Source organism: Crinia signifera, chromosome 1 (genome assembly GCF_055691185.1).
Source record: "Crinia signifera chromosome 1, ASM5569118v1, whole genome shotgun sequence".
Taxonomy (NCBI): domain Eukaryota; kingdom Metazoa; phylum Chordata; class Amphibia; order Anura; family Myobatrachidae; genus Crinia; species Crinia signifera.
In genome coordinates, this window is record NC_139217.1 from 144,331,391 (window position 1) to 144,358,549 (window position 27,159).

At 47.2% G+C, this 27,159-nt stretch overlaps 1 protein-coding gene across 2 annotated transcripts in view; it reads right to left on the minus strand.

Annotated features, from left to right (window-relative positions):
* Positions 1-27,159, minus strand: part of MYOZ2 (myozenin 2) — a 78,172-nt gene that overhangs the window by 45,445 nt on the left and 5,568 nt on the right. The window contains exons 1-2 of one of the 2 annotated variants that reach the window (XM_083174459.1): positions 19,349-19,417; positions 19,165-19,260 (exon numbers count right to left, since the gene is read on the minus strand). In XM_083174459.1, the coding sequence (XP_083030585.1) occupies positions 19,165-19,240 (76 nt within the window). In that variant the 5' untranslated portion in view covers positions 19,241-19,260; positions 19,349-19,417. Of the gene's footprint in view, positions 1-19,164; positions 19,261-19,348; positions 19,418-27,159 lie in introns of those variants that run through there. The other variant, XM_083174458.1, reaches the window with a different exon arrangement.

Consider the following 27,159-nt stretch of genomic DNA (forward strand, 5'->3'; position numbering starts at 1 on the left):
TTCGCCCATCAGAACCTGGTCTGATTTTTGGGCGAATTATAGTCACACTGTATACAAATCGCATACCATTAAATATGCGATTTGTATACTTTTCCATGTGAAAACATCTGTATGCGATGTGCTGCGAAAAGCAGCCATCGCATTTCCAGTGTGTCCAACTTGTTGGCAAAAATCGCATTTTTTTCACATTTTCGGAGCTCATTAAATATGAGAAAATGGGAAAAAATGCGATTTCGGCCGTTTTTGCGAAAAAATTCGCAAAAGTCTAAAAATCTCAACCCATAGAATGTCACCCACTGTGTCCAGTTCTGGAGACCATATCTTCAGAAGGATATAAATACATTGGAGAGTGTACAAAGAAGGGCAACTAAAATGGTTCATGGCCTACATCACAAAACTTACCTGGATAGACTAAAAGATCTTAACATGTATAGTTTGGAGCAGAGAAGGGAAAGGGGGGACATAATAGAAATCTTCAAATATATCAAGGGTTTTAACATAGTACAGGTGGGAAATTTTCTTCAAAGGAAAACAAGTAATAAAACACGAGGACATGCACTGAAACTGGAGGGAGGTAGGTTCAGGGGAAATGTTAGAAAGAATTACTTCACAGAAAGGATAGTGGATAAGTGGAATAGCCTCCCATCAGAGGTGGTAGAGGCTAAGACAGTAGAACAATTTAAACATGCTTGGGATAGGCATATGAATATCCTTACAAAGAAATAAGGATTAAAAAGGGTTGAGTTTACCTGAAGGGTAAAAAAAGGGGCAGACTAGATGGGCCAAATGGTTCTTATCTGCCGTCAAATTCTATGTTTCTATGTTTCTAGGGGATGCGGTCATTTGATCTACTGCATTATGGTAGAAAGTCATTAGGTCGAATCCATTAGGTCGACATGCTAAAAGGTCGACATGACTCTAGGTCGACATGGGAAAAGGTCGACATGATTCTAGTTCGAAAGGTCATTAGTTCGACAGGTCATTAGTTCGACAAGGTCATTAGTTCAACATTGTCTATGTCGACATTCACAAGGTCGACATGGAGTTTTTCACTGTTTTTTGAGCCAACATGTGCTGACAGGCGGTATTTCATGCCCTACCATCCACTAGGGCGTGGTGGGAGAATAAAATAGTGTGCCGAGCGTAGCGAGGCACCGTGCCCGACGCATAGCGAGCGCAGCGAGCGATGCGAGGGGATGCAGTGCACTTTAAACTGTGTCCATGTCGACTGTGTTGACATTCAGGTAAAAAAACAGTGAAAAACCCCATGTCGACCTTGTGAATGTCGACATAGACAATGTCGAACTAATGACCTTGTCGAACTAATGACCTGTCGAACTAATGACCTTTCGACCTAGAATCATGTCGACCTTTTCCCATGTCGACCTAGAATCATGTCGACCTTTTAGCATGTCGACCTAATGGATTCGACCTAATGACTTTCTACCATAATGCAATAGACCAAATGATCCCAACCCGTTTCTAGGTAGGAAAGGCTGCCAGGGCCAAATTAACAGCCCAGATAGAGAGGGAAAAAATATAAAACATGCTCAAATGTAAATAATGTTTTTATTTGCTTTAACACTTTAAAAAAGAAAATAACAGCAACTGGTATCTAAAGATGCAAAACATATCTTAAACTAAGCAAATGATTGATAGTGATCCTTATAGTTGCTAATATTATCATATTATATACTGGGAGTAAAAGATATTTTCGATTTTATTGGAATGTAATGTGCCTGGGTTTCCTGATGTGCAGGTATCTAAGTGTAGAGCTATATATAATACCTGTGGAACTGGAAATAGTTTGAATGCAAATTCAGTCACCTGACACTCTCTGTAGGTGGATCCAGAAAGACAAAAAAGTCACATATGTGCATTTATTAACTCAAGGTCAGTATACACAGTAATAACACACCCATGTGTGCATACCTTCCAACTTCTGATTAAATGAAATAGGGCGAGCGCCCGAAAAGGGGGCGGGGCGTATGCAAATGAGGGCACGGCTTATGCTAATTAGCCGCAACCTCATTTTCATACGAGAATAGACGCTGTGCGCACGCGCACAGCGTCTATTCTATTAGATTGGGGGGGTCTCCCAACTGCCACCCCCCGCAGCGGGACAATGCCTGCCGCGGGTGGGACAGCGGGACAGGACCCGAAATCGGGACTGTCCCGCTGTAATCGTGACAGTTGGGAGGTATGTGTGTGTCTTTATTCTACTGCCCTCTTGAGAATAGTTGCTGCATTCTACCTTTGTGTCAGATGCCCCTGCAAAGGTGAAGGGCTTACTGTGCCTGTGGGGGATACAGTCATTAGTTCGACATGCATTGGGTCGACACCATTAGGTCGACATCGGTCTAGGTCGACATGGCATTAGGTTGACACAAGCATTAGGTTGACATGGGCACGGTTGACAGTCAAAAGGTCGACATGGGGTTTTTCACTGTTTTTGCGCCGACATGTGCCGACAGGCGGTATTTCATACCCTACCATCCACTAGGGTGTGTGGCGGGAGAAAAAAATAAGTGTGCCAAGCGTAGCGAGTCGCCTTCCCTGAATCATGGCAAATGGAGCGAGCCATGCAAGGTGACGCAGTGCTACTTTCAGTGTCCATGTCGACTGGGTCGACATTCGAGTAAATAACCCCCCCCCATGTCAACCTTTTGACTGTTGACCTTGCCCATGTCGACCTAATGCTTGTGTCGCCCTAATGTCATGTCAACCTAGACCCATTTTGACCTAGACCCATGTCGACCTTTTTGCATGTCGACCTAATGGTGTAGACTAAATGCATGCCGACCTAATGCTTGGTGACCTAGTGATCCATACCCCACTGTGGGACCTTTTTATTAATTTGGCATAATAATTATTCTAATGTGTTATTGCTTTTATTCATGGCAAAAGGACATTACCTACCAAGCAGGGGCCGAAACCTTATTGAGCATGTGTGGTCCAACGTCTGCTGTGGTCCCCTGTATATACATTTAGGGGGTCATTCTGGTTGACCTTCAATGTGGCAAAATTCTAAACGCCGCCCATACAAAGGTCCACAAGTCGCCCGCATGCAGATTGCACCCACACACATGTGAATAGATGTTTTTTCATAAACATCTATTTGCAGCTTCTGTGATGGGGCAAAATCATTCGATGGTCGCCGACAATCGAATGATTTTACAGCACTCGCAGATCTAAGACACCTCTCTGGTGTCTAAGATCTGTGGGCTCCCTGTACAGGAAGAGGGCGGGCAGCTGACACCCATGTCATGGGTGAATCTCCATGGGAACGCCCAAAGGTGCTGTGCCTGAAGCATGGGGAGCACAGCGAGCCATGCAAGGGGACACTGGGGATGATTCTGGGTAACTCGGCAACAGCCACCACCCCAATGAGAATCCACCAATCCTCCACAGCCAGCCGCTGTTTCACTGTCTATCTAAACGTGGTTGGGCAAGTTTAGACATTTCGACTAATCAGATGCCCCGACCACTAGTGGATGACCATGGTACGGTTGACCTAAACATGGTTGATCCTCTATCTCGGAATTCATTTAGGGGATACTTCATATGCACAAGTACTGCACAAATAATAATCCATAATTACCCCGTATGTATCTTTGCTTGGCCACACTAACCTCTTAAAGCAGCACAGCGCACAGTAAGGAGAGGGGTGGATGGCAGTGGGCTGGTCCGGTTGGTGGCGCGGGCCGCATCCGGCCCGCGGGCCGGCGTTTGCCCACCCCTGCCCTACACACACACCATACCTCCCAACATGACCCTCTCCAGGAGGGACATAATGCTCTGTTCCTAGACTTTTAATGTAGAATTACCATCCCCTTCCCTTTTAATGTATCATTACCAACACAGGTGATGGCAATCATACATTAAAAGGGAAATCCAGGAACAGAGCATTGTGTCCCTCTTGGAATGGGTCATGTTGGGAGGTAAGTGACCTTGCCAAATTAAGCAAAGTCGCTTAGAAAATGCCTTAATATAGGCATGTGTGTAGGCAAACCTACAGTCCGCTGGTTTGGGATTTTTTGCATTTTTTTTAACCCTGTGAATGCCATGGACTACATGGACTGAAGAGGCTGCAATCTACACTGGAACTAGGTGAATATATATTTTTTACATGTCCCTAATGGATTCTACTAGAGAAGAGGACTGACCAACTGGAACCCTAGTTAAGTATGTATGGATGCATGTATGTGTGTATGTGGGTGTGCATGTATTTTACTAAAACTACAGTATACCTACAACAGGGTTTGTGTCTATTTGTTTTATTATTGGTTTAAAATGGGACTACAAGTCTCAGTGGGCCCTTTAATGCAGGGACTTGTGGTTCAACAAGTCCCTGCATGGGGGGACTTCAGTCCTGGCCATGGGTGGACTTAGGGGGACCTCTTTATTGGTGGGTCCCCACTCAGTGGCGCAAGCAAGGGGGGTTTCTGAGTACCCAGAACCCCCCTCAGGAGTCTAAGGACCCTAGACTGAAAGCTGAGGGTCCCCTCTTTCCATACAAGAATTTTATAAATCGGCCCTGGGGAACCGAAGATTTCTGACTTCTGATCAGTGGTCCCCATCCAAGCCTGTTAATTGCTCTTCCCAGTCAGATATTTCAGGTTTTGTCTATCTTAGAGTTTTTCTGAGGGCATATTCCAAAAGCTGGGACTCTTCCCCTTTGATGGACATTAGTAGCTTGTCTCTACTGTGCCCAGAACCAGAGATATCAGCCTTCCAGCAGCTAGTTACTGCTCCAGCTCCACACACCTGGTATGTAGTTTTATATTCTCATTGGCAGCTTGCTCTGCCTCCTGAACTCTGATCCCTTAGTCCCCAATACTATTTGGTAGGTGGGATTGTCTTGTTTTTGCTTCCATTAAAAGCTAAGAAATCTATTTTCTAAAATTATGAATAATAAGCCCACTCCACTATACACCCCTCCTCTGCATATTAAACATCCTCTAACCCCTGAAAGTTATGTATCAGGACCCCTTTATTCAGGCCAATGCCCCCTTCCCCCACCTCATCTCATGTGTGTATATTATTATTGTTATTTTTATTATTATTTATATACATTTGGTCTATCTATAATACTTTAACTGACCCGGGATATACTGGGTCACCTAAGTTTCCATCTCCGTGCTTTGCTCAGCCCCTCTGGAAACCCCCTTCTGAAAATCCTGTGTTTGCCCCTGCTACATGTGCGATTCTCAGACAAAAATTGCACATTTGACATGTGTGTGATTTGGTGTGATTTTTTAGATGACTAAATGACTCCAAGTTCCGGACTTACAATCTCTGTAGAAGCAGTGATTCAGATTTGGCATCAGACCGGTACCCAGTAAGACATAGCAGCAGCAGGTATTTGAATATGGTGCTACTGGAGAGCCAATCATGAATGGGCCGGACTGGGGCGTAGCCTAGGGGGAGGCCCCCTTGACAGGGGTTGGAAGGAGCGAGTGGTTTTAAATGGGTTAGCAGGGGAGGGGTTAGCTGAGGGATGATGAGGTGGGGGAGGGGCTTAACGGGGTGGTGTTGTGTTATATATTGGGGGGTCACGTAGTCCAGGTCAGACATTTTGTCTGGAGATCAAAAGCTTGAACTGAGCTGTGACAGTGAGTAGCATCTGTCCGGCCTAGGATGGCGAAGATTGATGCAGCACTGGCTTCCCTGAGAGAGGTGGCTGGTACACAAGGAGCGGCCTGGTTGCAGGAGCAAGTGTCAGGCCTCTTACGGGGGTTGGGAGCAGACGCGCACACGTCTGCCCCGCTTGGCGCCCGGCCTCGGAGGTCACGGCCTCCGGAGCACCTTAGCCCTTCCATTACCCCCAGAACTCGGCGCCGGTCAAGGAGCCCCATGCGGGACCCTCCAGGCCGAGCCGCGGGACGGACACCTTCCTCCCGGCAGGCCCGACCTGGGAGTAATCCAACTGGACGGCGGAGTTCTCGGCGCGGGGGGAGTCGCCTCCCCGTGCAGGAGGAGGCAGCGGGAGTGACATCGGGACCAGGCGCGGCGGGGCATGGCGGACATGCTGCTGCCCAGCGTGAGGACTGTGCTGAGAGAGGTGGAAGAGCCACGGGGAGCGAGCAGCAGCCGGCTGGCTTAGACCGCGATGAGCAGCCTTTACCTAGCACGGCACCTGCGGGATCCTTGGCTGGTGCGAGTGCGGCGACCGGGCCTGCTGGTGCAGAAGACGTACCTGGGTCATCTGGAGGATTGAGAGAACGTCAGGGAACAGGAGCTGCGGCTGCTGGGTTCACAGCCCCCAGGCAGCCTGGTGAGTCATCATTAATGTCCTTTTTGCCTCGGTCGGTTAGTCAAGGAGGGGCGGGTGCAGGTCAGCAGGGCGATGGCAGTAGGGGTCTTGCGGAACTGGTTACTGGTTTTGCGGAGTGGTTTTCTAGTGTGCGGCAGGGGGCGGGACCGTCACCAGGGAACGCGTGGGTTTCGCCGGGACAGAGCACTCCGGGTACTAGTAGTGGGGGAGCCCCACAAGCTAGCGGGGAAGCGGAGGCGGAGGCAGTGCGGGTTAGTGACTCAGCTAAGGGGGAGGTATATGTCTGCTTTGAGGGGCCGTTGGGGGCACATCTGAAGCAGGAGGTGAAGGAGAAGATTTGGAAAGGGGAATATGTGGAAATCTTTTCCTTGCTCCCATTAGAACGGTTCAACTTAGATAGACCGCGGAAGGATGAAAAGAAGGAGGAGGAGGAACGCCGGAGGTATCGGCTGATACCAAGGACGTTTGCTAATTGGTTACAGGCATTTGCTATTCTAGCAAGTGTGACTGGTGAAAAAGCGCCGGAGAATTGCTCCCCCTTGTTTTGTTATATGGATGCGATTGCAGAGGCGAAAAGGGTTTATGGGGGTCAGGCTTGGCTGCGTTATGATGAGCAATTTAGGCAGAGGAAGGCGGTGCGGCCTAGTATCCGGTGGGATCACAAGGATATTGGGCTTTGGTTGAAAGTTACAGCGCCTAATCGGTTGGGGCAGCCCTTTTGGGGGGATAGGGGGGGAGCAAGAGAAGGGGTCAATAACACGGCCTTGCAAAAGGGCTTGTGTTTCGCATTCAATGAAGGATCGTGTCGCTTTGGTGCAAAGTGCAAGTTTAAGCATGAATGCTCATCTTGCGGAGGTACCCATGGGGCAAGCAAGTGTTTCAGGGGAAAACCGAGGGAGTCCAATTCAAAAGGGGGTGACTCCAATACGCCTGGAAAAGATGCGGGGGTATCTGCGTAGATACCCAAATAGACAGGCGGCGGTGCTTTTAGAGGAGGGGTTTAGGGAAGGGTTTAAAATCCCTTAGGAGGTTACGGCTACCGGGGTTTTTAAGGGGAACTTGAAATCAGCCAGAGAACACCCAGATGTAGTGGGGGAAAAGTTAGCAAAGGAGGTATCGTTGGGTAGAATGTCGGGTCCTTTTTCATCGCCGCCAATTGCGGATTTAGTGGTCTCGCCTTTAGGGGTAGTCCCCAAAAAAGAGGCGAACAAGTTTCGCCTCATACATCACTTGTCATTTCCAAAAGGGGCGTCGGTCAATGATGGTATTGACCCTGACATTTGTTCAGTGGTTTATACGTCATTTGACGCGGCTGTGCAGTGGGTGAAGCGCTTCGGAAAAGGGGCACGTTTGGCGAAAACAGATATAGAGGCGGCTTTTAGGTTGTTGCCGGTTCACCCGTCGAGTGTTCGTCTTTTAGGTTGTTTTTGGGATGGGGGTACTTTGTTGATCGTTGTCTACCGATGGGGTGCTCCCTGTCGTGTGCGTATTTCGAAGCGTTCAGTTCATTTTTGGAATGGGTGGTTAGGGATGTATCTGGTTGTGGATCGATTATTCATTATCTGGATGATTTTTTGTGTATTGGTCCAGGGGACGGTAAGGTTTGTGCATTGTTGCTGAGTACGGTGGAGCAGGTGGCAGCGGAGTTTGGGGTTCCTTTGGCTCCCGGAAAAACTGAAGGGCCGGCGTCGGTGGTTAGCTTTCTGGGGATTACTATAGACACTGAGAGGATGGAATGTCGCTTGCCGGTGGAAAAATTGGTGTCGCTGAAGGCGGAGGTAGGGAGGGCGGCGCTATTAAAAAAGGTCAAGCTGAAGGAATTGCAGTCGTTGCTAGGCAAGTTGAATTTTGCATGTCGTATTATCCCAATGGGACGAATTTTCAGTAGACGATTGGCGGGGGCGACGGCCGGGGTTAGTTCTCCGCATCACTTCATTAGATTGGGGAGGGAGTTGCGAGGTGACTTGAAGGTGTGGGCGGAGTTCTTGGAGTCATTTAATGGAAGGGCCATGTGGATGTCGGACTCGGTGGTGGCATTTGATTTGGATTTGTTTACTGACGCGGCCGGGAGCGTTGGTTACGGAGCTTATTGTCAAGGTCACTGGAGTGTCGGCAAATGGCCAGAGTCATGGTATCAACGTGGCTGGGTACGGAACTTGGCGTTGCTGGAGTTATTTCCGATTCTGGTATCGGTGGTGATTTGGGGGGAGTTGTTTCGGAACAGGAAAATTTGTTTCCATTGCGACAATATGAGTGTGGTTAATGTGATTAATCAATTGTCTGCATCATCTCCTCCTGTGGTTTAGTTATTGCAGCGGTTAGTGTTAGAATGTTTGGCCTTGAATGCTTGGGTGGTAGCACGGCACATTCCGGGGGTTGCTAACAGTATAGCGGATTCTTTGTCTCGTTGGCAGTGGGATCGCTTCAGGGAATTGGCGCCGGGAGCAGATCAGAGTGGGGTCAATTGCCCGTGTCACCTTTGGGAGCTGCTGGAAGAGTAGTGGATCAGCTCATCAGGGCTTCCCTTGCCCCGGGCACGTGGTCGGCTTACTGTCAGGAATGGCAGCACTGGAACGATTGGTGCAGGTCGGTGGGCCTACAGGAAGGCGAAGATGAGATGGGGGTGTTGCTTTATATTGGCCATTGTAAAGAGATGGGGTGGTCAGTATCTAAAATTGGTCGGTGCATGGCAGGTTTGGCGTTTGGTTTTCGGGCCTGTGCAAGACCGGACGTCACGAAGAGTTTCCTGGTATCACAAGCGCTGAAGGGATGGAGAAGGGGTCATGCAGTGCTGGACAAAAGGAGACCGGTTTCCTTCCAGGTGTTACATGGGCTGGGCGATAGGTTGGGGTCGGTCTGCCGGTCGAATTATGAAGTTAAGTTGTTCAAATTAGCCTTTTCATTAGCGTTTTTTGGGGCATTAAGGTTGGGGGAATTGGTGAGTCCTAGTGTCGGGTCACCGGGGGGGGTTTAAAATTCGAGGAGGTTGACCTATTTTCGGATAGGGTGGAGTTTGTTTTGAGTCGGTCAAAAACCGACCAATTGGGCAAGGGGAAACGGGTAGTTTTGTTTGCAGTGCAAGTTTCCTCTATGTGCCCGGTGGAATGTCTTCGAGTTTTTAGGGAGTGTAGGTTTTCCGGGGGTCGGCTGAGTGACCCATTATTGGTACATGCGGATGGGTCATTTTTGTCCCGTTTTCAATTTGTAAGCGTATTTAGGAAAGGGCTACGTTGGTTGGGAATGCGGGAGGAGGATTATGCGGGGCACTCGTTTAGGATTGGAGCAGCGACGGAGGCAGCGCGTTTGGGTTTTGGAGAGGATTTAATAAAAAAGATTGGGAGGTGGGACTCGGCGCGGTTCAAATCGTATGTGCGCCTTGGAAAGTTGTAATGTTCTAGTTAACATTTGATCGAGGGTTGTTCGTGTTTTGTCTCTTTTGTTTTGTTTAGGGCAGCCTTCGTGCCTCATTTGGATTATGGGACATACGTATGTCTTTTGGGGCGCCATTCGAGCTGGAGTGAGACCAAAGGGAAGACAGTTGGGGTTGGATGGAAAGGAATTTGAGGTCCGCTGGCTGGGAAGGCGTGGTATTGTGTGGAGCGGGGTGTTACCGGAATTTCACCGTTTTGTACGTCTGGATAGGCCTCCTGATATTTTAGTTTTGCATATAGGGGGTAATGACCTGGGAGCTAGGCCTTTTCGGGAGTTGATTGGCGACATTAAGTTTGATTTGTTGCGCATTTGGGCTTTATTTCCAGAGGTTATTACAGTTTGGTCTGATATAGTACCACGGCAATTCTGGAGGGATGCTCGTTCGGTGGTAAAAATCAATAAAGCCAGGATAAAGGTGAATAAAGCGGTGGGGAGTTTTATGGCCAGAAATGGTGGAGTGGTGGTGCGTCATAGGGAACTGGAGTCAGGTACGGGCGCATTTTGGAGGGGAGATGGAGTTCACTTAAATGCAGTGGGCATAGACCTGTGGTCTCTGGCTTTACAAGGCGGAGTGGAAATTGCCGTGGGTATGTGGCGGGGACGCAGGGGGTTAAGGGGTTAACCCCATGCGTTGTGGCGGAGGGGATCCTCGAGGTTGGTGGTCATGGAGGCTTGGCTTTGTGGCGGGGAGGGCCCCATGGTGGGGGCTGGACTCCTCGGGGTGAGGCGATATATATATATAATGAGCACTGGGTATCTGCATTTCGGTGCCCTCGAGCCAGTGTCATCGGCTGGAGGTAAAGCCCGGGGGAATGCTCGGATATATATACTGGATTTTAGAGTTTAGGGCCTCGAGGACCACCTCTGTCGGGTAATGTTTGGTCTATTGTTAAATTGTTATTGTTTAATAAAGATGGCCGCTGTGGCCAATTTCATCCAATACGGAGTGGCTGTGTCTTACTACGTGGAAAAAGGGGGGTGATGGGAAAGGTCACAGCGAGTTGACAATACACTGTCATGAATGGGCCGGACTGGGGCGTAGCCTAGGGGGAGGCCCCCTTGACAGGGGTTGGAAGGAGCGAGTGGTTTTAAATGGGTTAGCAGGGGAGGGGTTAGCTGAGGGATGATGAGGTGGGGGAGGGGCTTAATGGGGTGGTGGTGTGTTATATATTGGGGGGTCACGTAGTCCAGGTCAGACATTTTGTCTGGAGATCAAAAGCTCCCACCCACCCTCCCTCTTTTTTTTTTTAGTGTCAGTAGGTTTAAGTTTAGAGGATAGGGTTCGGTTATTATGCTAAGTGTTAACTTCTGTCACAGTGGCCGGGGCGGAGGGGATCCTCGAGGTTGGTGGTCATGGAGGCTTGGCTTTGTGGCGGGGAGGGCCCCATGGTAGGGGCTGGACTCCTCGGGGTGAGGCGATATATATATATATAATGAGCACTGGGTATCTGCATTTCGGTGCCCTTGAGCCAGTGTCATCGGCTGGGGGTAAAGCCCGGGGGAATGCTCGGATATATATACTGGATTTTAGAGTTTAGGGCCTCGAGGACCACCTCTGTCGGGTAATGTTTGGTCTATTGTTAAATTGTTATTGTTTAATAAAGATGGCCGCTGTGGCCAATTTCATCCAATACGGAGTGGCTGTGTCTTACTACGTGGAAAAAGGGGGGTGATGGGAAAGGTCACAGCGAGTTGACAATACACTGTCATGGCATGATGATGTGAGCGGCTGTAGGGAGCCAATTGAAGCTTGCTGCATCATAGCTCTGTCTGGTGGCTGACATCAGAATCCACAATGTGAAAGAGAATTGAGCTCATCAGAGGCAGGAGCAGGAAGGAGATGCCCAGAGAAAAGCTCCTGTGGGTGTGGAAGAGGCAGGAAGACCCTGGAATCAATAAATAAGATTCCATTTGCTGACAAAGTGACGAAGACAAGGCACCAGTCGGCCAAACAGTAGAAGAAAACAGCTGATGACCAGAGAGCTCTGCAGTGGTTTGAGGTTGCATTCTTGTGTATTAACCCTTTTCTAGGTTACAGCTGCCCTAGGCTAATACACATGTACAGTAGCTACTCTTGTAATGCTGCTAAACACATGTGTATGGGCGCTCAGGGACTCGCCATTCACGCTGCCCATGTGCATGTAACAAAAGTTTTTCAGCTGGCTTGAAGGATCTAATGCTTGTGGTGTGTGAAGGAGACTTTGGCTTTAGGCTGCCCAGCTGGCACTGTAGCATAATGTACATAAAGTAATGGTTCCATCAGTATGTTACATTGGCACAGCCACCTGGCAGTCCCCTTAAGACACTTAGTAATTGGTGTTAATGAGGCCTTAAGAAGGCAATGTGCCTAAGCCATACTTGCCTACTTTTGAAAACTAGTTTAAGGTAGATTATAGTTGGCGGCAGAATTTTGCACAGCGCCCCATTGAAGGGGCGTGTCATTCTCCACCCAAAGGGCGTGTCTAGTTCCATATACAGTGAGATTGTGAAAAAATATTGTGATTGTGGCACCTACTGTAGACGTGTGGGTGTGTACTGCTACATCTCAGAGTAATCTTGTAAAATGACTTATATCCAAATGTAGATGAGCCCCAAAGCAGTTAGAAAGAGCTACTATACTTGTTAAAGTTCTGGGAAATGGTGCTGATGATTCAATGTAAATGTATCTGTCTCTCATTCCTTTTTTCCCCAAAAAATGTAAGAGTGTATTGCGGGCTAGGTGAAATGAGGGAGATTGGTAGACTAATGAGGGAGAGAGGGAGATTGCTGTTATTTCAGGGAGTCTCCTGCAGAATGCAGGAGGGTAGGCAACTATGGCCTAAGCCACCAGCAATTTAAGTGACTCTGGGCACTCTGCCCAGGTCATTCTACCAGGCCCAATGAATTAATATGGGCTGTAGACCAGATCAGGCCTGAGCCCAATACTTTAAAGCTGAATTGTCTGATATTGTCCTCCATTGAATACCCCAAATCGAAAACTGAAGTAGTAAAAATGTATTTTTGAACACAGCAAGACTGTTGCCATGCACCATTCAGCACAGCACCTTCGGAACTGTTGGCTGAGCTGGTAAGGGTTATTACAAGCACAAGACCCAGACCTCTTTCATGGAACAGAGCAGCACTGTGCCTGGTGCTTTGGGTGCCATCGTGGGCTGGCACCAGGACAAGACAACTAGCTTTGGAGGCCCCTGCCAATAAAGTTGCTAAAATGATATACTAGTGATGTTATTATAAAGTAAGCTGAAACAACATTGACACAAGCTGAACTCTTAGCAAAAGGGATCACTGCAGGACATCTTACTATATTGCAGAATATGACATTTTGATTTACTATAATATCATAAACATGTAGCTAGCAGGACTGTTGGTAGGGAGCAAAGTCGGATTATGATCCCATGGGGCCCTAGGCAAGCAGAGTATGGATTGTTTGGTTGACCTAAAGATGGTTGACAGTCATTAGATCGACACCATTAGGTCGACATACTGCAAGGTCGACAAGGGTCTAGGTTGACATGGCACAAGGTCTACAGGTCGTTAGGTCAACACAAGCATTAGGTCGTCATGGTCTAGGTTGACAGTCAAAAGGTGGACATGGGGTTTTTCACTGTTTTTTTTACCCGAATATCAACATAGTCGACATGGACACAGTGCCTCCCGTGTGGATGGTAGGGCATGAAATACCGGCTGTCGGGACATGTCAGCACAAAAAAAACAGTGAAAAACCTCATGTCGACCTTTTGACTGTCGACCTAGACCATGTCGACATAATGCTTATGTCGACATGTCGACCTTGCACCGGCGGCACTTCGGGGGTGGGGCCTGATGTAAACGTCATCAAAATGACACAAATTGCATCTTTAGCCCCTCCCCTCAAAAGCAGCTGATTGCAGGAAATGAACGATGCCGCGGGGGAGATGGGGGGGAAGGGGGGTTGCCCACCTTTCTGGGGGATACGGTCATTTGGTCTACAGTATGTTGGTCGACAAGCATTGGGTCAACACCATTAGGTTGACATGGGAATAGGTTGACATGGTTCTAGGTCGACATGGGTGAAGGTCGACATGGGTCTAGGTTGACCTGGGTTTAGGTCGACACAAGCATTAGGTCGACAGTGTCTAGGTCGACAGTCAAAAGGTCGACATGGGGTGTTTCACTGTTTTTTGAGCCGACATGTGTAGACAGGTGGTATTTCATGCCCTACCATCCACTAGGGTGTGGTGGGAGAATAAAATAGTGTGCCAAGTGTAGCGAGGTACCGTTCCCAAAGCATGGCGAGCAAAGCTGTGTCCATGTCGACTGTGTCGATATTCGATAAAAAAACAGGGTTCAGCACACACTCATCTGACCAAGATGCCTCAACAACCATAGTGCAATTTTTTACACCAGCCACCGGGATATTTTCGGGTCGGCCTCAGTGGAAATGCAGGGTTGCCTACCCTCCGTGATTGGCCGGGAGGGTCCCGGAAATCGGGTCCCCCTTCCGCGTCCCCGGAACGGTGGGCAATCCTCACGGATTCTGCCTCACCCCCCGCATCTCCCATGCAGCTGCCGGTCGCCTCGGTCAATTACCCCGATTTGTGGGTTTTCGCAAGAAGGGGGCGGGGCTAAATGTGCAAATAGCGCCATTTAGCCCCACCCCTCCTTGAGGTCCCACAAATTGTGGGAATTTCCAGTGCTGGGGGCGGGGCTTGATGACTTTTTAATCAGGGCCCCGCCTCCAGAAGTGATGCTGCCTGTCTCCTCTCCGGGCTTCTCCCGGAGAGAAGAGTTTACATGTAGGCAAGTATGTGTAAATGGGCACTTAAAAATAACCCCTTGAAAAAAAAACAGCAGTGGGGCCAGGGAGGAGGTGAATGGATGCCTCTGTGTGGTGTCCATACACCTCATGGAAGGATGCTGAGGGGAAAAGGACGGAGGCTGGGGGCAGCCCAGCAGCTTTCCCGAGGGCTGGGCTTGACCCCAGCATGACGTGGGCTCTGCAAGGGTCATGGCAGCCAATTTACCAGAGCTTGGAGATGATGTCCAAGTGATATCTCCAAGTGCCAGTATTGAAGACACTGCACCCACGTGCAGTTAGAACGGTTGCAAACACGTGAATCCCGGATCTGACCCAGATTGGAACTGTGTTCCAAATACCGGGTCATATCTGGAATTTGGGTGTAAAAGGAGTATAAATGTGGTTCTCTCAGGGTGACCCAAACCGCACTCACTGCACCCATGTTTTAATACTCACCGTTTCAGAATCACGCGCCGGGCACTGCATACATGGCAAAAATTCCCTGACTCAGGACCGCAAACTGAGAAACCGCACTATGAAATAGGTTTTTAATTACTATTAGCTCTCAATTAATGCATGACAACATGTTTTCCAATTATGCACCTTTATTTAGGAATGACCAATTTACCATACATAACATTATATAGTTAATATATTGCCTATTTTGCAACAGTTGTGGGAATATTTGTGTTGCAGTTATCAGTTCCTGGGCATTTTCTGAGCAACCTCCTACAAAAAAATTGTACAAATATGCCATAACATACATACCACAAAATGCTGAACCAAAGGTGATTTATCCCAGAATGTATACTGCCAAACAGCTGCGAGGTATAGATGCCTGACCTTCTTCTATTAAGAAACTCAAGAGCATGTTTGGCAGTGAGAATGTACACACCAAAAATGGGCTCACCTGTGATGTTTAGGTATATGTATTTACTAAAGGTCAATTTTGATTGATTTCAGAATGAAAAATCTATTTTAATAGATGTTGGCCTTCCAGAGCTAAAACACACATTTACTTAACAGATGATTTTTTTTTATTATAATCATTTTGGAATGTTAGTAAATGTGTGTTCTAGTGCTGGAAGCCCAAACATCGATTAAGATATTTTAATTTGATCAAAATCATCTGAAATCGACCTTTAGTAAATATACTCCTTAGTCTCTATTTCAGCCCCTGCAAGATGAGCAGCACTTATTCAACAACAAATGTGGCCAGTGCAATGTGATCATCAGCTGGGACGCAACAGCAGGCCAGTGACATATCTCAGCTAATAGGAACTAAAGCCAAAATGTACTAACATTGCACACTCTACCACTGCAGATCCAAGTGAATAAATAAGGTTCCAGAGTGCACCTATAGATCTCATCCCTTCTTTTCTTGGACTAAAATGTACGAAGCCTTGGAGAGTGATCACATTGAGAGAGAGAGATAAAGTAGCAACCATTCAGATCCTAACTGCCTGGTTAGAGGCTGTGTTTGAAAAATGACAGTTAGTCGGATTGCCTGGTTTATCTCTCTCCATTTTATAACTCTCTTAGGGCCAGATGTACTAAACTTGAAAAGTGATAAAATGAAAAGTGATAAACCACCAGCCAATCATCTCCTACCTACCATGTCTCAGGCTGTGTTTGAAAAATGACAGGTAGGAGCTGATTGGTTGGTGGCTTTTCACTCTCCATTTCATCACTTTTTAGGGCTTAGTACATCTCTCCCAAAGACTCTTTGCCCCTCTATGACAGATGTAAATAAGGATACAGTAGATGCTGCATCACAGAAGCAGCTCAGTACCCTGTCCTCTCACCTAGTAGTTATGTTTTAGCATACCTCCCAACTGTTCCTATTACCGTGCAGGGCTGTCACTAGAAATGTTGGGGCCCGGGACTGATCTACAGTCCGGGGTCCCAGCGGCACAGCGCCATATCTATTTTGTGACCGTCCCACGTTGGTCCCAAGGGCAGGGGGGAGCAGTTGGGAGTCCCCCCTGCCACAGCAGTGCATGCGAACAGCATTTATTCACTGAAGAGAGGAACAGAGGGCATGGCCAGCAGCTCCTCGAGTAGCTCAGAGGTATGGTTTTATACTCAGTCTAATTTATTTCCGGATACTCTGTGTGGGGGCTCTGGCTGTAGCACTTACGTGAAGTGTCATGGATATATATCTAATGCTCCACGCATTTCTGAGTCACATGCAGTGGCGACTCTTCCCTTTCTGTAGGATGGGGGCTGCCGCGTCCTGTTCCCCTTCACCAGGCCCAGCACATGTGCAGTATCAGCAATGTTACTGTGCATGCATATGTATACCCCAGGCTTTTATAGGCTGCATTGGCAGCTTCTCTGCTTCTGCTTCAGTGGCTTCTCTTTGCATATCGCATTTCGGACTGGCAGTCCCAGTGGAAGGGAACACCTCCTAGTGGGACTGCCTTTACTGCGGGTGACTGGCAGGTAGGAATTCCAATACAAAGTCACTGCCAGTCACAGTGAAGCCAGTGCAGTCTCACGGACTGCATCTGGTTTCACTAAAGCTGATCAAGGTGGCTGATTTTACCTGGGGGTCATAGGTAAAAACCAGCATTGGTCACATGTACAGGTAAGGGGAAGCCTGTTTCTAATGAATCTTGCACCAACACACAAGGTGGATAGAGCAGAGATACTAATGATGATGTTTGGATAGAGCAGTAAGCAGGAAATGAAAGTAAGACAGAAGTGGGCAATGTTGTACTTCTTTGCATGTGACAGAGACACACTGCGCATGTCCACCGTTGGTAACGGCTAGGCGACACATACAGTATCAACACTGCAGATCTGTGCAATTTCAAACTGCATTCTGTGCGGCAGGCTTGCAGTGGGTTTTGATCTCAGGGTTGCTCTGTCTGATGGTGTATACAATATCCAATTGATGGTATGTCTTTGTGTGCACATTTGCGGATTTGTTTGACATCTCAACAGGATGGCCACTGGCTGCAGCGCTAGCATAAATATGCAGTAGTGGTGGTAACAAAAGCCATCACTGAATCACTCCTCTGTCTCTGAAATCTCCAACAAATCTGCAAACATTTACACAATTGTGGGCTCCAATGTCAGCTTGCACTACAAGTTCCAGCCTACATATGGGTGGCAAGGCCATGCTGGCACTTGTAGTACCACACACCTGAACAATAAATTATGCCCCCATCATAAAATAATTAGTGTTGCCACAATCATAAATACATTCTCTTTGCCCGAATTATAAATCAATAATATTCCATCCAAAGTCAATTATTGCATTTACGGTATATTGCCTCCATTTTGGAACAATCCTTTATATTGCCTTATGTGAGAGGATATTGCCCCTATTATATTAACACTGCCCTGTGATCAAATAATACATTTACATTGGCTCCTTATTACAAAATATATTCGAAACATCGGAAAACAGGGAAGTGGGGACCAGTACCACTGGGATTTGTAAAACGTCAGCAGGAGTGGTGTTAGATCCACAGTTAGACTGTGTAGGAGTGCCAGGGCACTAGTGACTCATGTGGAGGTGCTCCCCTGAGTGTAATAGGGGGAGGTATATATTGGAAGAAGAGAAGAAGAATCAATTCATCCAATATACAAAATATATTCATAAATTATTATTGCCCCCATGAGTAATATCTCAATGTTGTGTCAAGTAATAAACACATTATTCTATGTTGTGTTTTGACCTGTAACTTAGTACAAACTGCATATGGTCTGTCTTGTCAGACTACAGCTATAAAATACAGAAATGTGGACTTGAGGGACAAGGAAATTGTAGTTACCAGATGGTTATAAAACCAGATTAAAGTGACACTGACCCAGGGTTGCCTACCCTCCTGGAATGGCCAGGAGGCTCCTGAAGAGACTAAAAGTCTGTAACCCTTCACTGACCTATGCTGACATATTACTGTTAATAATTATAAAAATACTAATTAGGAACCTGTCAAAATGACAGAACAGTGTAACAGTAATGTCAGTGCTGGCGGTTGTCCGAGCCCAAACAGAGAAACACTTGATTGCACCAGGTGCGCAAAAAACTTGAATTCTCCCAATAGAGGTGAGGAGCAGCTTTCATCTTTTATTATAATGGATATGAGTCAATTCATACTGAGAAAAAATATATTTTTTTCTTATGTGTTAACCTCCTACCTTTGTCTTTATGCTTCTCTGCTACTTCTTAAACTCCTCCTGGTGTCACCTTCACTTCCATACCAATGGACTCACTATTTGGTCTGACTCCCATTCCCTCAAACTCAAACATGTGTGGAATGAATCCAAACCCAGGGCACCTATCAAATCTAGGCTTTGGGACATCTTTAATTTTTGTAATCATCAGTACCACTTCAACTTATCTTATCAAGTGTTTCATTACGCCGCCTACTGGACCATGGAGACTGTTTATGGTTTTTGCCCTAAACACAAAGATGAAAATTAACCCCAGTAGAATATCCATCAGCTGTTCCTCAGATTCATTCCATTACAGCAGTTGTTCATCTGAAAATAGATTCCAAATAGAGAACTACAAAAGGCTCAGCCACCAAGGGTAGAGCAACATTCTGTCAGGTTATTCTTGGACATTGCTTCACATACAATGTACTCAGTACTGTACAGTCAAAAACATCAGACTCAAATATTTGTGTGCAGTGAAAGTTAAATAAAATCATTTGTACTGTACCAGGTCCTTGGATTTCCTTCATAATGGCTGAGGCTTGGGCCCGCCTCTCTTTCTGCAGGGCACTGTGTGATAACATTGTTGTTGTGATAAGTCTCCCTGAAAAGATATATAAAGAAGACAGTTAGGACAGGACTCAAATAAATTAGGATCATTGCACAGATAATGACGGAGGAACAAATCACACCTGTTATAATTAATAACCGTAGAGTATACACAAGCTAGCAACTGTAGCTTGCCCTGACAACCACTTTCCTGCAAAAAAGATTTCTAACCTGTGAAATCCTTTCGCTGCATTTAAAAAAAAAAATTGTAAACCATAACTACACTTGCATACTTTGAAAAGGCCATTTGGAGGATTGTGTAAGCAGCTCCCAGGGTGCATTGCTAAAGAGGGTGTGTAGTGCGTTGCCTGAAACAGGGGTCAGACAGTTGAGTTACATCCAACTGAGCGGAACCAGTTACATCATTTTCCAGGTAATATCACAGAGATATAATAAAGTTAAATTGCAAATGCTTTAAACCAAGTATTTAACTTTTATAAAACAAGTGCAGTTGTCTCAATTTAAAAAAAGTATGCAATGCTCACAGAAAGAGCCTGAACAGATGGCCAGCAAGTCGGCTCTTTAGTCCATGAACTCATGAACTTTTTTTTAAAATTGAGACAACTGCAACTTTGCGTCACCCTCCTGCACAGTGTGCTGGCTGGTGGATAGATGGGCGGATCAGGGGCAAGGACACACAATTGCTCCATTGTAGCCCCTCCCCCAATATATAGCACTGTAAAAACAGGTGCTCTATAGCAGTGGTTCCCATTTTCCAGGTCTCCACACAGAATCAGAGGCAATATAATTAGCTCCAACTGTGGATCTTTTAAAATGTGCCTGAATAATGAGTGCACCTGCTGGGTGACCTGGAAAACGTGCACTGTTGGGGTACTTGAGGACCAGGGTTGGGAACCACTGCTCTATAGTGATAGGTATGGCTACGTTGATGGGATTTTGCGTGAATAATGCACCCATTGGCTATCCCTACCAGGATGTCTCTGTGGCCTTCAGTCATCAAGAATGCTTTAGCTACTCTTATATAAATGCCTCATATCTCTGACATTTGTGCATTATGTACGCACATTAATGTTACCTATTGATGGATTCTATCACTGTGAACAAAGAACCTGATTCACGTTGGCTTGCATGCACAGCATCACCGCCCCGCCGAACGGCTGCCCCCCTCGCTGTCTGAATCCCCTCTGTAGCATACAAGGGGATAATGTACGCTAACACATCCCCTCTCATGTGGCCGCTAGCAGGAGAAATCCTTCATCATTCATCAAATGATCTCTCCTGCCTTCTGCGATAAGAGTTCATCTAAACTGACTTTTATTACAGCTGCTGGTCATGTGACATCAGCCTCCTGTCCTGAGCAGGGAACGCCATGCCTGCGTTCACAGGAGAACACCCAGCATTTTCATGGGGATTCCCACAAAATGCTGGTCGTTCCCCTGATGTCGCCCCCTGTCTGCCACCATCAGAATGGGCCATCAATTGGCCAAGAAATATTTGCCCACCAACCAGCTTCAAGGTAACCTCATTTCGGGTGGGTCCCTAATACTAAGTTTGGATCTGGGGCGTGGAACCCCAAAAAGTGATTTGATTAATAATATGGAGTGTGCATCTGCACCACGTGTTTTTCTTTGCCGAACTACAAGTCCCAGCATGATAGTACCTCATGTATATTGGATGTGCATTCTAAGATCCCCCCCCATAACCATCAGAATGGGGATGGATTCGGCACCTTCCGAGCCAAGGGGAGTCAGGCCCAAACTGTCACACACACCCCCCCCCCCCCCCATACATGAAGAGACGCCAATATAGAGGAGTGGAGTAGCATTGCATAGTCACATGAAAACCCGCACACCACATCCCCTGTGCAGTGGCGCGACCCCTTCTGCTCTCCGGCGACTGTGACCGTCCCTCCTCCACCTTGGCAGGACGGCCCCAGGCCGGGAGTAAGTTGGCGTGTAGTCCTCTGCAGCTACTGCGGGGGAGCTGTGTGCTGCCTGGGAATGGGACACACAGCTCCCGGCCACTGTTTGTATACAGTGACATGAGCCATCGCTCATGTCACTCATGTCGACCTAGTGACCCATACCCCCTTGAACATGTAGATGGATGGATAAACATAAAATTCTGCATAAAATTGCAGAATACAGCAGCTGCTGTAGGCTCCTCACATACACTGTCATTCAGCACAAAATTATATAATTGAGCTGGGTGATACCGGTTCATCTATGGTCCGCCCTACTCATTAGTCCAGCCTTTAAAAGAAAGACTCTCTCAGTTTTCTAATCGATATATGCTGTCAAACTGCAGGGAGAGTCACAGTAAAAAAAACCATTTATCCCTCAAATGCAAGACTTTCCCTGGGTGTACTAGCTAAACTTCACAGGTTAGTTTGTAGCACAAACGTCAACATGAAACAAGTCAACTTGAGTTTTTCAGATTTTTTTCAAACATTAGGGCTGGGGAACCTCCGGCCCGTGGGCCGTAAGTGGCCCCTGTAGCCAGTCTGAATGGCCCTCCCACCCGCCCTGCGGCTTGGCCGGGAGTCAAGTAAGGGGGAAATTTGTAAGTTGCATTTTTATATATGGCTCCCAAAGGATTTTTCCCCATTACAAATGGCCCTTGGCATAAAAAAGTTTCCCATCCCTGCTTTACATCCAAGAGGGTCTAATTTTGCATAGCTCAGCACTGAAACTCCGTGCCCCCCTCCGCTGAATACTCTTGGTACTATACAAGGGGATGTATTCACTAACACATCCCCTCGCAGGACTGGACTACCCCTAATACTGTCCCAGATGCATCTGTCTGCAACACAAACTGTTTTGTAATATTAGGAGCTTGCAAAGCAGACTGTACATAAAGCTAGTCTTAAGTCTTGCCAAGAGGTTTCCACTGGTCTAGATCATGTTATTTTGTATGGAGACTATTATTTAAGACATTCAGTTAGTGGAGCTGCTCTAGTGGCAAAGTCCTATATGAACTTTCTGTAATATCCCACAAACATCAAATAAGGTACAGTAGGTGCAAATCCCAGTCTTGTTTTTCTTGAGACACTGCCCTCTTTATCATCTGTCTACCAGGCCATCTGCTTGTGGGTGATACACTGAGGTGGTAATCCTGTCTAACGTTGACAACTGGCACAACTCCTTCATAAGTTTGCAAACAAAAGGGTTATCTTGGTCCATTAAGACCTCCTTCGGTATACCCAGGACTGTATACAGGGTTAGTAGCTCTCTGGCATAAGTGCCAGATTTCATATTACACAGGGGTGTAATATGAAATCTTGATAGTGGATTATGCCACCTCCATGTATCTGGTGGCATAATCCACTATCACTAGTATGTATTGGTGCCCTCGAGCAGAATTTTTCTCTGGCCCTATCAGATCCATGCCAATTTGCTCAAAAGGCATAGAAACTATAGGGAGGGGTACCAGTGGATCCCTAAACTATGGCAGAGGGGCCATCTTCTGGAACGCTGGAAATTCCTGACAATACCTCTTGACTGAATTGCATAGATGCATTGCCAAAATAACTTTATATGTGTTGAAGGGATTTCTCCTCCCTTAAATGGCCACTCCAAAAATGCATTTATGCAGCTTCCAAAACCAATCGCTCGATTTTTCAGGGAACTAACAACTGGTCTACTCTTTTCCCCTGTAAAGTGGTAACACAATATAGCAAATCATTTTTTAACATAACCACCCTACCATTAACCACTCTTACAGTCTTAAAGGTGTGTACCAGATCGATGTCATCGCATTGGTCTTCTCCACAGTCCTGCAATAATATCTTCTCACCAACAGGGTTCCATTGGGCCTCAGTCTCAGTTTCCTGGGGGGGTTCAGTAGCTGCCGCTCTCTCAGATGCCAGGCTTTGGTAATCTCTGCCGCTAAAATGCCTAAACGGTTGACTGTTTGTTAATGCTATATTATGTAAGCAGGGCCTGCAGCAACGGGAAGTCACGTCCCAGGATTAATGGATAAGGTGGTCGGGAGGTCAATGTAGTTACCACCCTAAATTGCTGGCCTTGTATGGTCAGGGGTAAGTATACATGGGCACTCCTCAACATCGCCATGGATACACAACACCCTGACAAGAGGCAGGACCTTGTAAGCTCCTGGAGGAACTATGTTGGCAGCTACAATAGTAAGCTCACTACCAGTATCCTCCAGTGTCCAGATCTCCCGGCCTTCCAACTGTCCCGGCATCTGTAATAGGGAGGACTCTGCTTGGGATACACACGCAGCAGCCATGCTAACCATTGGCCAAACCAGTCCATCAGCTCTCCCTGTTTTGGGCAGTCCCGCCTCACGTGACCATTCAAAGCACACCATGAGAGGCAGAGCATATGTCTTGACCACCAGAATCTGGGTTCTGGACTTTGGTACTGCCACGAATCCTTACCTCACTTTACTTAATTTTCCCAGGATCAGGGGCTGCTCAATTGCCACTGCCAACTCCTCAAATGTCTGGGGGTAAGCCTGAAGGCCCCAATGCTGCATCAAGACGTCTAACATCCGCATAGCCTGGTCCAGTGTGACTATCTCCCCAAATTGCACTGCAGAGTTTTTATCTTGATGCAACCAGGACCTAGCCTGCTGTGCTAGTTTGGCCAGCTGAATCCTCAGAGGCTCAGAGCCCTCCAGCCACCAGTCATGGAATTCTTGGGCTTTGCTGAGGCCCTGTCACTCCAATCCTGTCAAGTATTGCCTTCTTAAGGCCAGGTTAGGGGCATGACTCAGCCACAGACATATCCAAATATGCTCTCTGTGCTTCCCATGTAAAACATTGAGCCAGCCTGTCAGACCATTTCTCCCCAGGCCATACCAAACGCATGGCCATGTGCTCAAATATAAAAAGGAATGCCTCTATGTCTTGAGCTTTGGTAGCATTTCCCGCTCTTGCCCACCTTGCCTCATTAATGTCCAGCCCTTTCCAGACAATTCTGACCACTTTACAGCTCACAATGTTGTTTTCATTCAATTTAGGCCAAGGTCTGCAGCAAGCTGGCTGGTTATTAACACATGGACCTTCTGACAGTATCAGTATGGGGGTGCAGTACACACAAACAATGAATAAAGAAGAGAAAAATTGATTTGAATTTTTTTTACTTTAATTATTTTTAATGCGCAGCTTTTATAACACGGAAATTGTGGTGTATACTATTGGGGTACAGTATACACCAAAAAAATAAAGAACAGCAAAATGTATTTTTATGTTTTTTTTTTTCTTTTTATGGACGGGACTTGTATAACACTGTGTGGACTGTGGAGGCAGAACAATCACACACAGAACTTGTTCTGCTTCTGACAGTAGTATGTAATGTATTGGATTGCAGTGCAGCACACCACAGTGACCACACACCACAATGAAAAAAAATTATCAATGAAAAGCTGACTGACAGCCTGCCTGTGTTCTACTGTACCTCACTACACTGACTGACAGCCTGCCTAACACACGACCAGTACAATTACTACAATATAATTAAGTATATTATATATATAATGTATAACCCAGCACATAAACCCCTCTGAAGTCTGCACAGCACAAACCCCTCTGCATTGCACAAACCCCTTTGCTTTGAGTCTGTACTGCACTGCCAGAAACCCCTCTGCACAGCACAAACCACTCTGCACTGCGCAAACCCCTCTAGTCTGCACTGTATAACATTCCTCTGCACTGCACAACACCCCTCTGAGTCTGCACAGCAAAAACCCCTCTGCACTGCACAAACCCCTCTATCTGCACTGTACAACATTCCTCTGCACTGCACAACACCCCTCTGAGTCTGCCAGCACAAACCCCTCTGAAGTCTGCAGTCTGCACTGCACAACACCCCTCTGTCTGCACTGCACAGCACACCTCTGCACTGACTGCACTGCACCCCTCTGCACAACACCCCTCTGCACACTAAGGATGAGTCTGACAAGTTCAACACTCCTCCTGCACAACGCTCAGACCCGCCATGAGCAGAGCTTCGGTTTTCCGAACAAAGCCGGAAACTCATGAGCACGGCTCGCGGGATGTAGGGCCGGCTATGTTCCACGGAATCCGAACCGCTCATCTTTACTCCTCAGTATGTTCCAGTGGTCACTACATTAGCTCACACCCCTGGTCTATCACCTGGGCTGTTCCACCATCGGGAGCTCTGTTCCATCATCAGGAACTCTGGCTCCCAGCAAAGGAGCCTAGAGGGGAACACTGCCGATTTACCATTGTCCTTTTCCAGTTCTCTATTGAAATCAAAGTAGCAGCGGACTTTTGATCTACTCTTATTCAATCCATTTCATTCTATTCATTGATGGATTTTACAGTTTCTATTGAAACTAGATTCACAGTGGACCCCTTATCAACGCTTATCTTTAAAATCAGCCTACTGATGCATTTCTAATTGACAAACTTACTTAAAATTGCACTTAATAAGAACATCCATAATTGATCCGGTCTTTAGAGGAGACATGTTCTCTTATCACGAATTGTGTTCTGTATATCAATCAAATGGCTATGTACTTTTACCCCTGATGAAGTCATTGTTGACGAAACGCGTTGGGTTTCACCTTCCCATTGAAGTTCATGCAAAAGAATCCTAACAGATCCTAATCTGCCTGCAAGGACTTTCTTTTTAATAATATATTTTTATGTATATTTAATGTATATAAGTGGCATTATACAGCATTTAACTAGAATGTTCTGATCTAGCAACCAGGCAGGTTCAGATTTCTATAAATCCAAACTGCTCATCTCTATCTCATATGCAAATAGGGGTGCACATAGGGTTACACCCACAGAGAGGCTGATTCATTGAGGGACTCTCCTGCATTAGCTCTTGCTTCTATTAGTAGTCACAGCAGCCATAATATGCAATTGCTAGTTTCAGCCTACTCCCGCACCCGAACCAGTCAAAATGTTGACATGTGTTTTTCACGTTTTTGTCCAGAATGTCGACATAGTCGACACGGACACTGTCAAAGTGTACCGCTGTGCTCGTCATGCTTCGGGAACTATTCTATTCTCCCTCCACGCCATGTCGACCTTCAGTGGTCGACCCAATGCATGTCAACGTAAACAACATAAACATATACCCTGCTTACAATTACAACTGTACATAATTGTGTAGGGGGCTTCTGAGACAGACAGGCATGTAGCCAGAGGCGAAGCGAGGGCGGTGCCGGTGGAGCCCAAGCTCCGGGCGCGTGAAGCTATCATGGCGTCAGAGCCGTGCCGGCACCGCCAGCTCGCCCGCTCCATCTCCCCCGCCAGCTCCCGGCTCCCCACTGTGTCTGGGAGACGTGGTGCTATTTAAAATTCACGTCTCCCGCTGGGCCGCTAGCCAATAGGCGCTTGCGGTCCAGCAGCCCATCAACTGGTGGCTGTTGGACCGTGAGTGCCTATTGGCTAGCGCGGTCCAGCGGGAGATTTGAATTTTAAACAGCAGCACCATGCACGTCCCGGACACAGTGGGGAGGGGGTGCGCTGATAGATGCCTCACGAGGGGGAGGGGACATGCCCTAGGTCTGCCTCTTGCCATCCCGACCCCAATGTGCTGCAGGAGGGGGCGGCGGCAGCGACAGCTACAGGATCTGTATCGCCTCCGGGCTCCCCTTCTGAACTTACGCCCCTGACTCCCACCCTCCCTCCCTGTTCCACACTACTCCCACCCTCCCTCCACCTACTACTCCCACCCTCCCTCCCTGCTCTGAACTATCACTCCCACCCTCCCTGCTCTGCACTATAACTCCCAACCTCCCTGATCTACACTATAACTCCCACCCTCCCTCTCTGTTCTGCACTATAACTCCCACCCTCCCTCCCTGCTCTGCACTATAACTCCCTCCATGCTCTGCTCTGCACTATAACTCCCACCCTCCCTCCCTGCTCTGCACTATCACTCCCACCTTCCCTCCCTGCTCTGCACTATCACTCCCTCCCTCCACT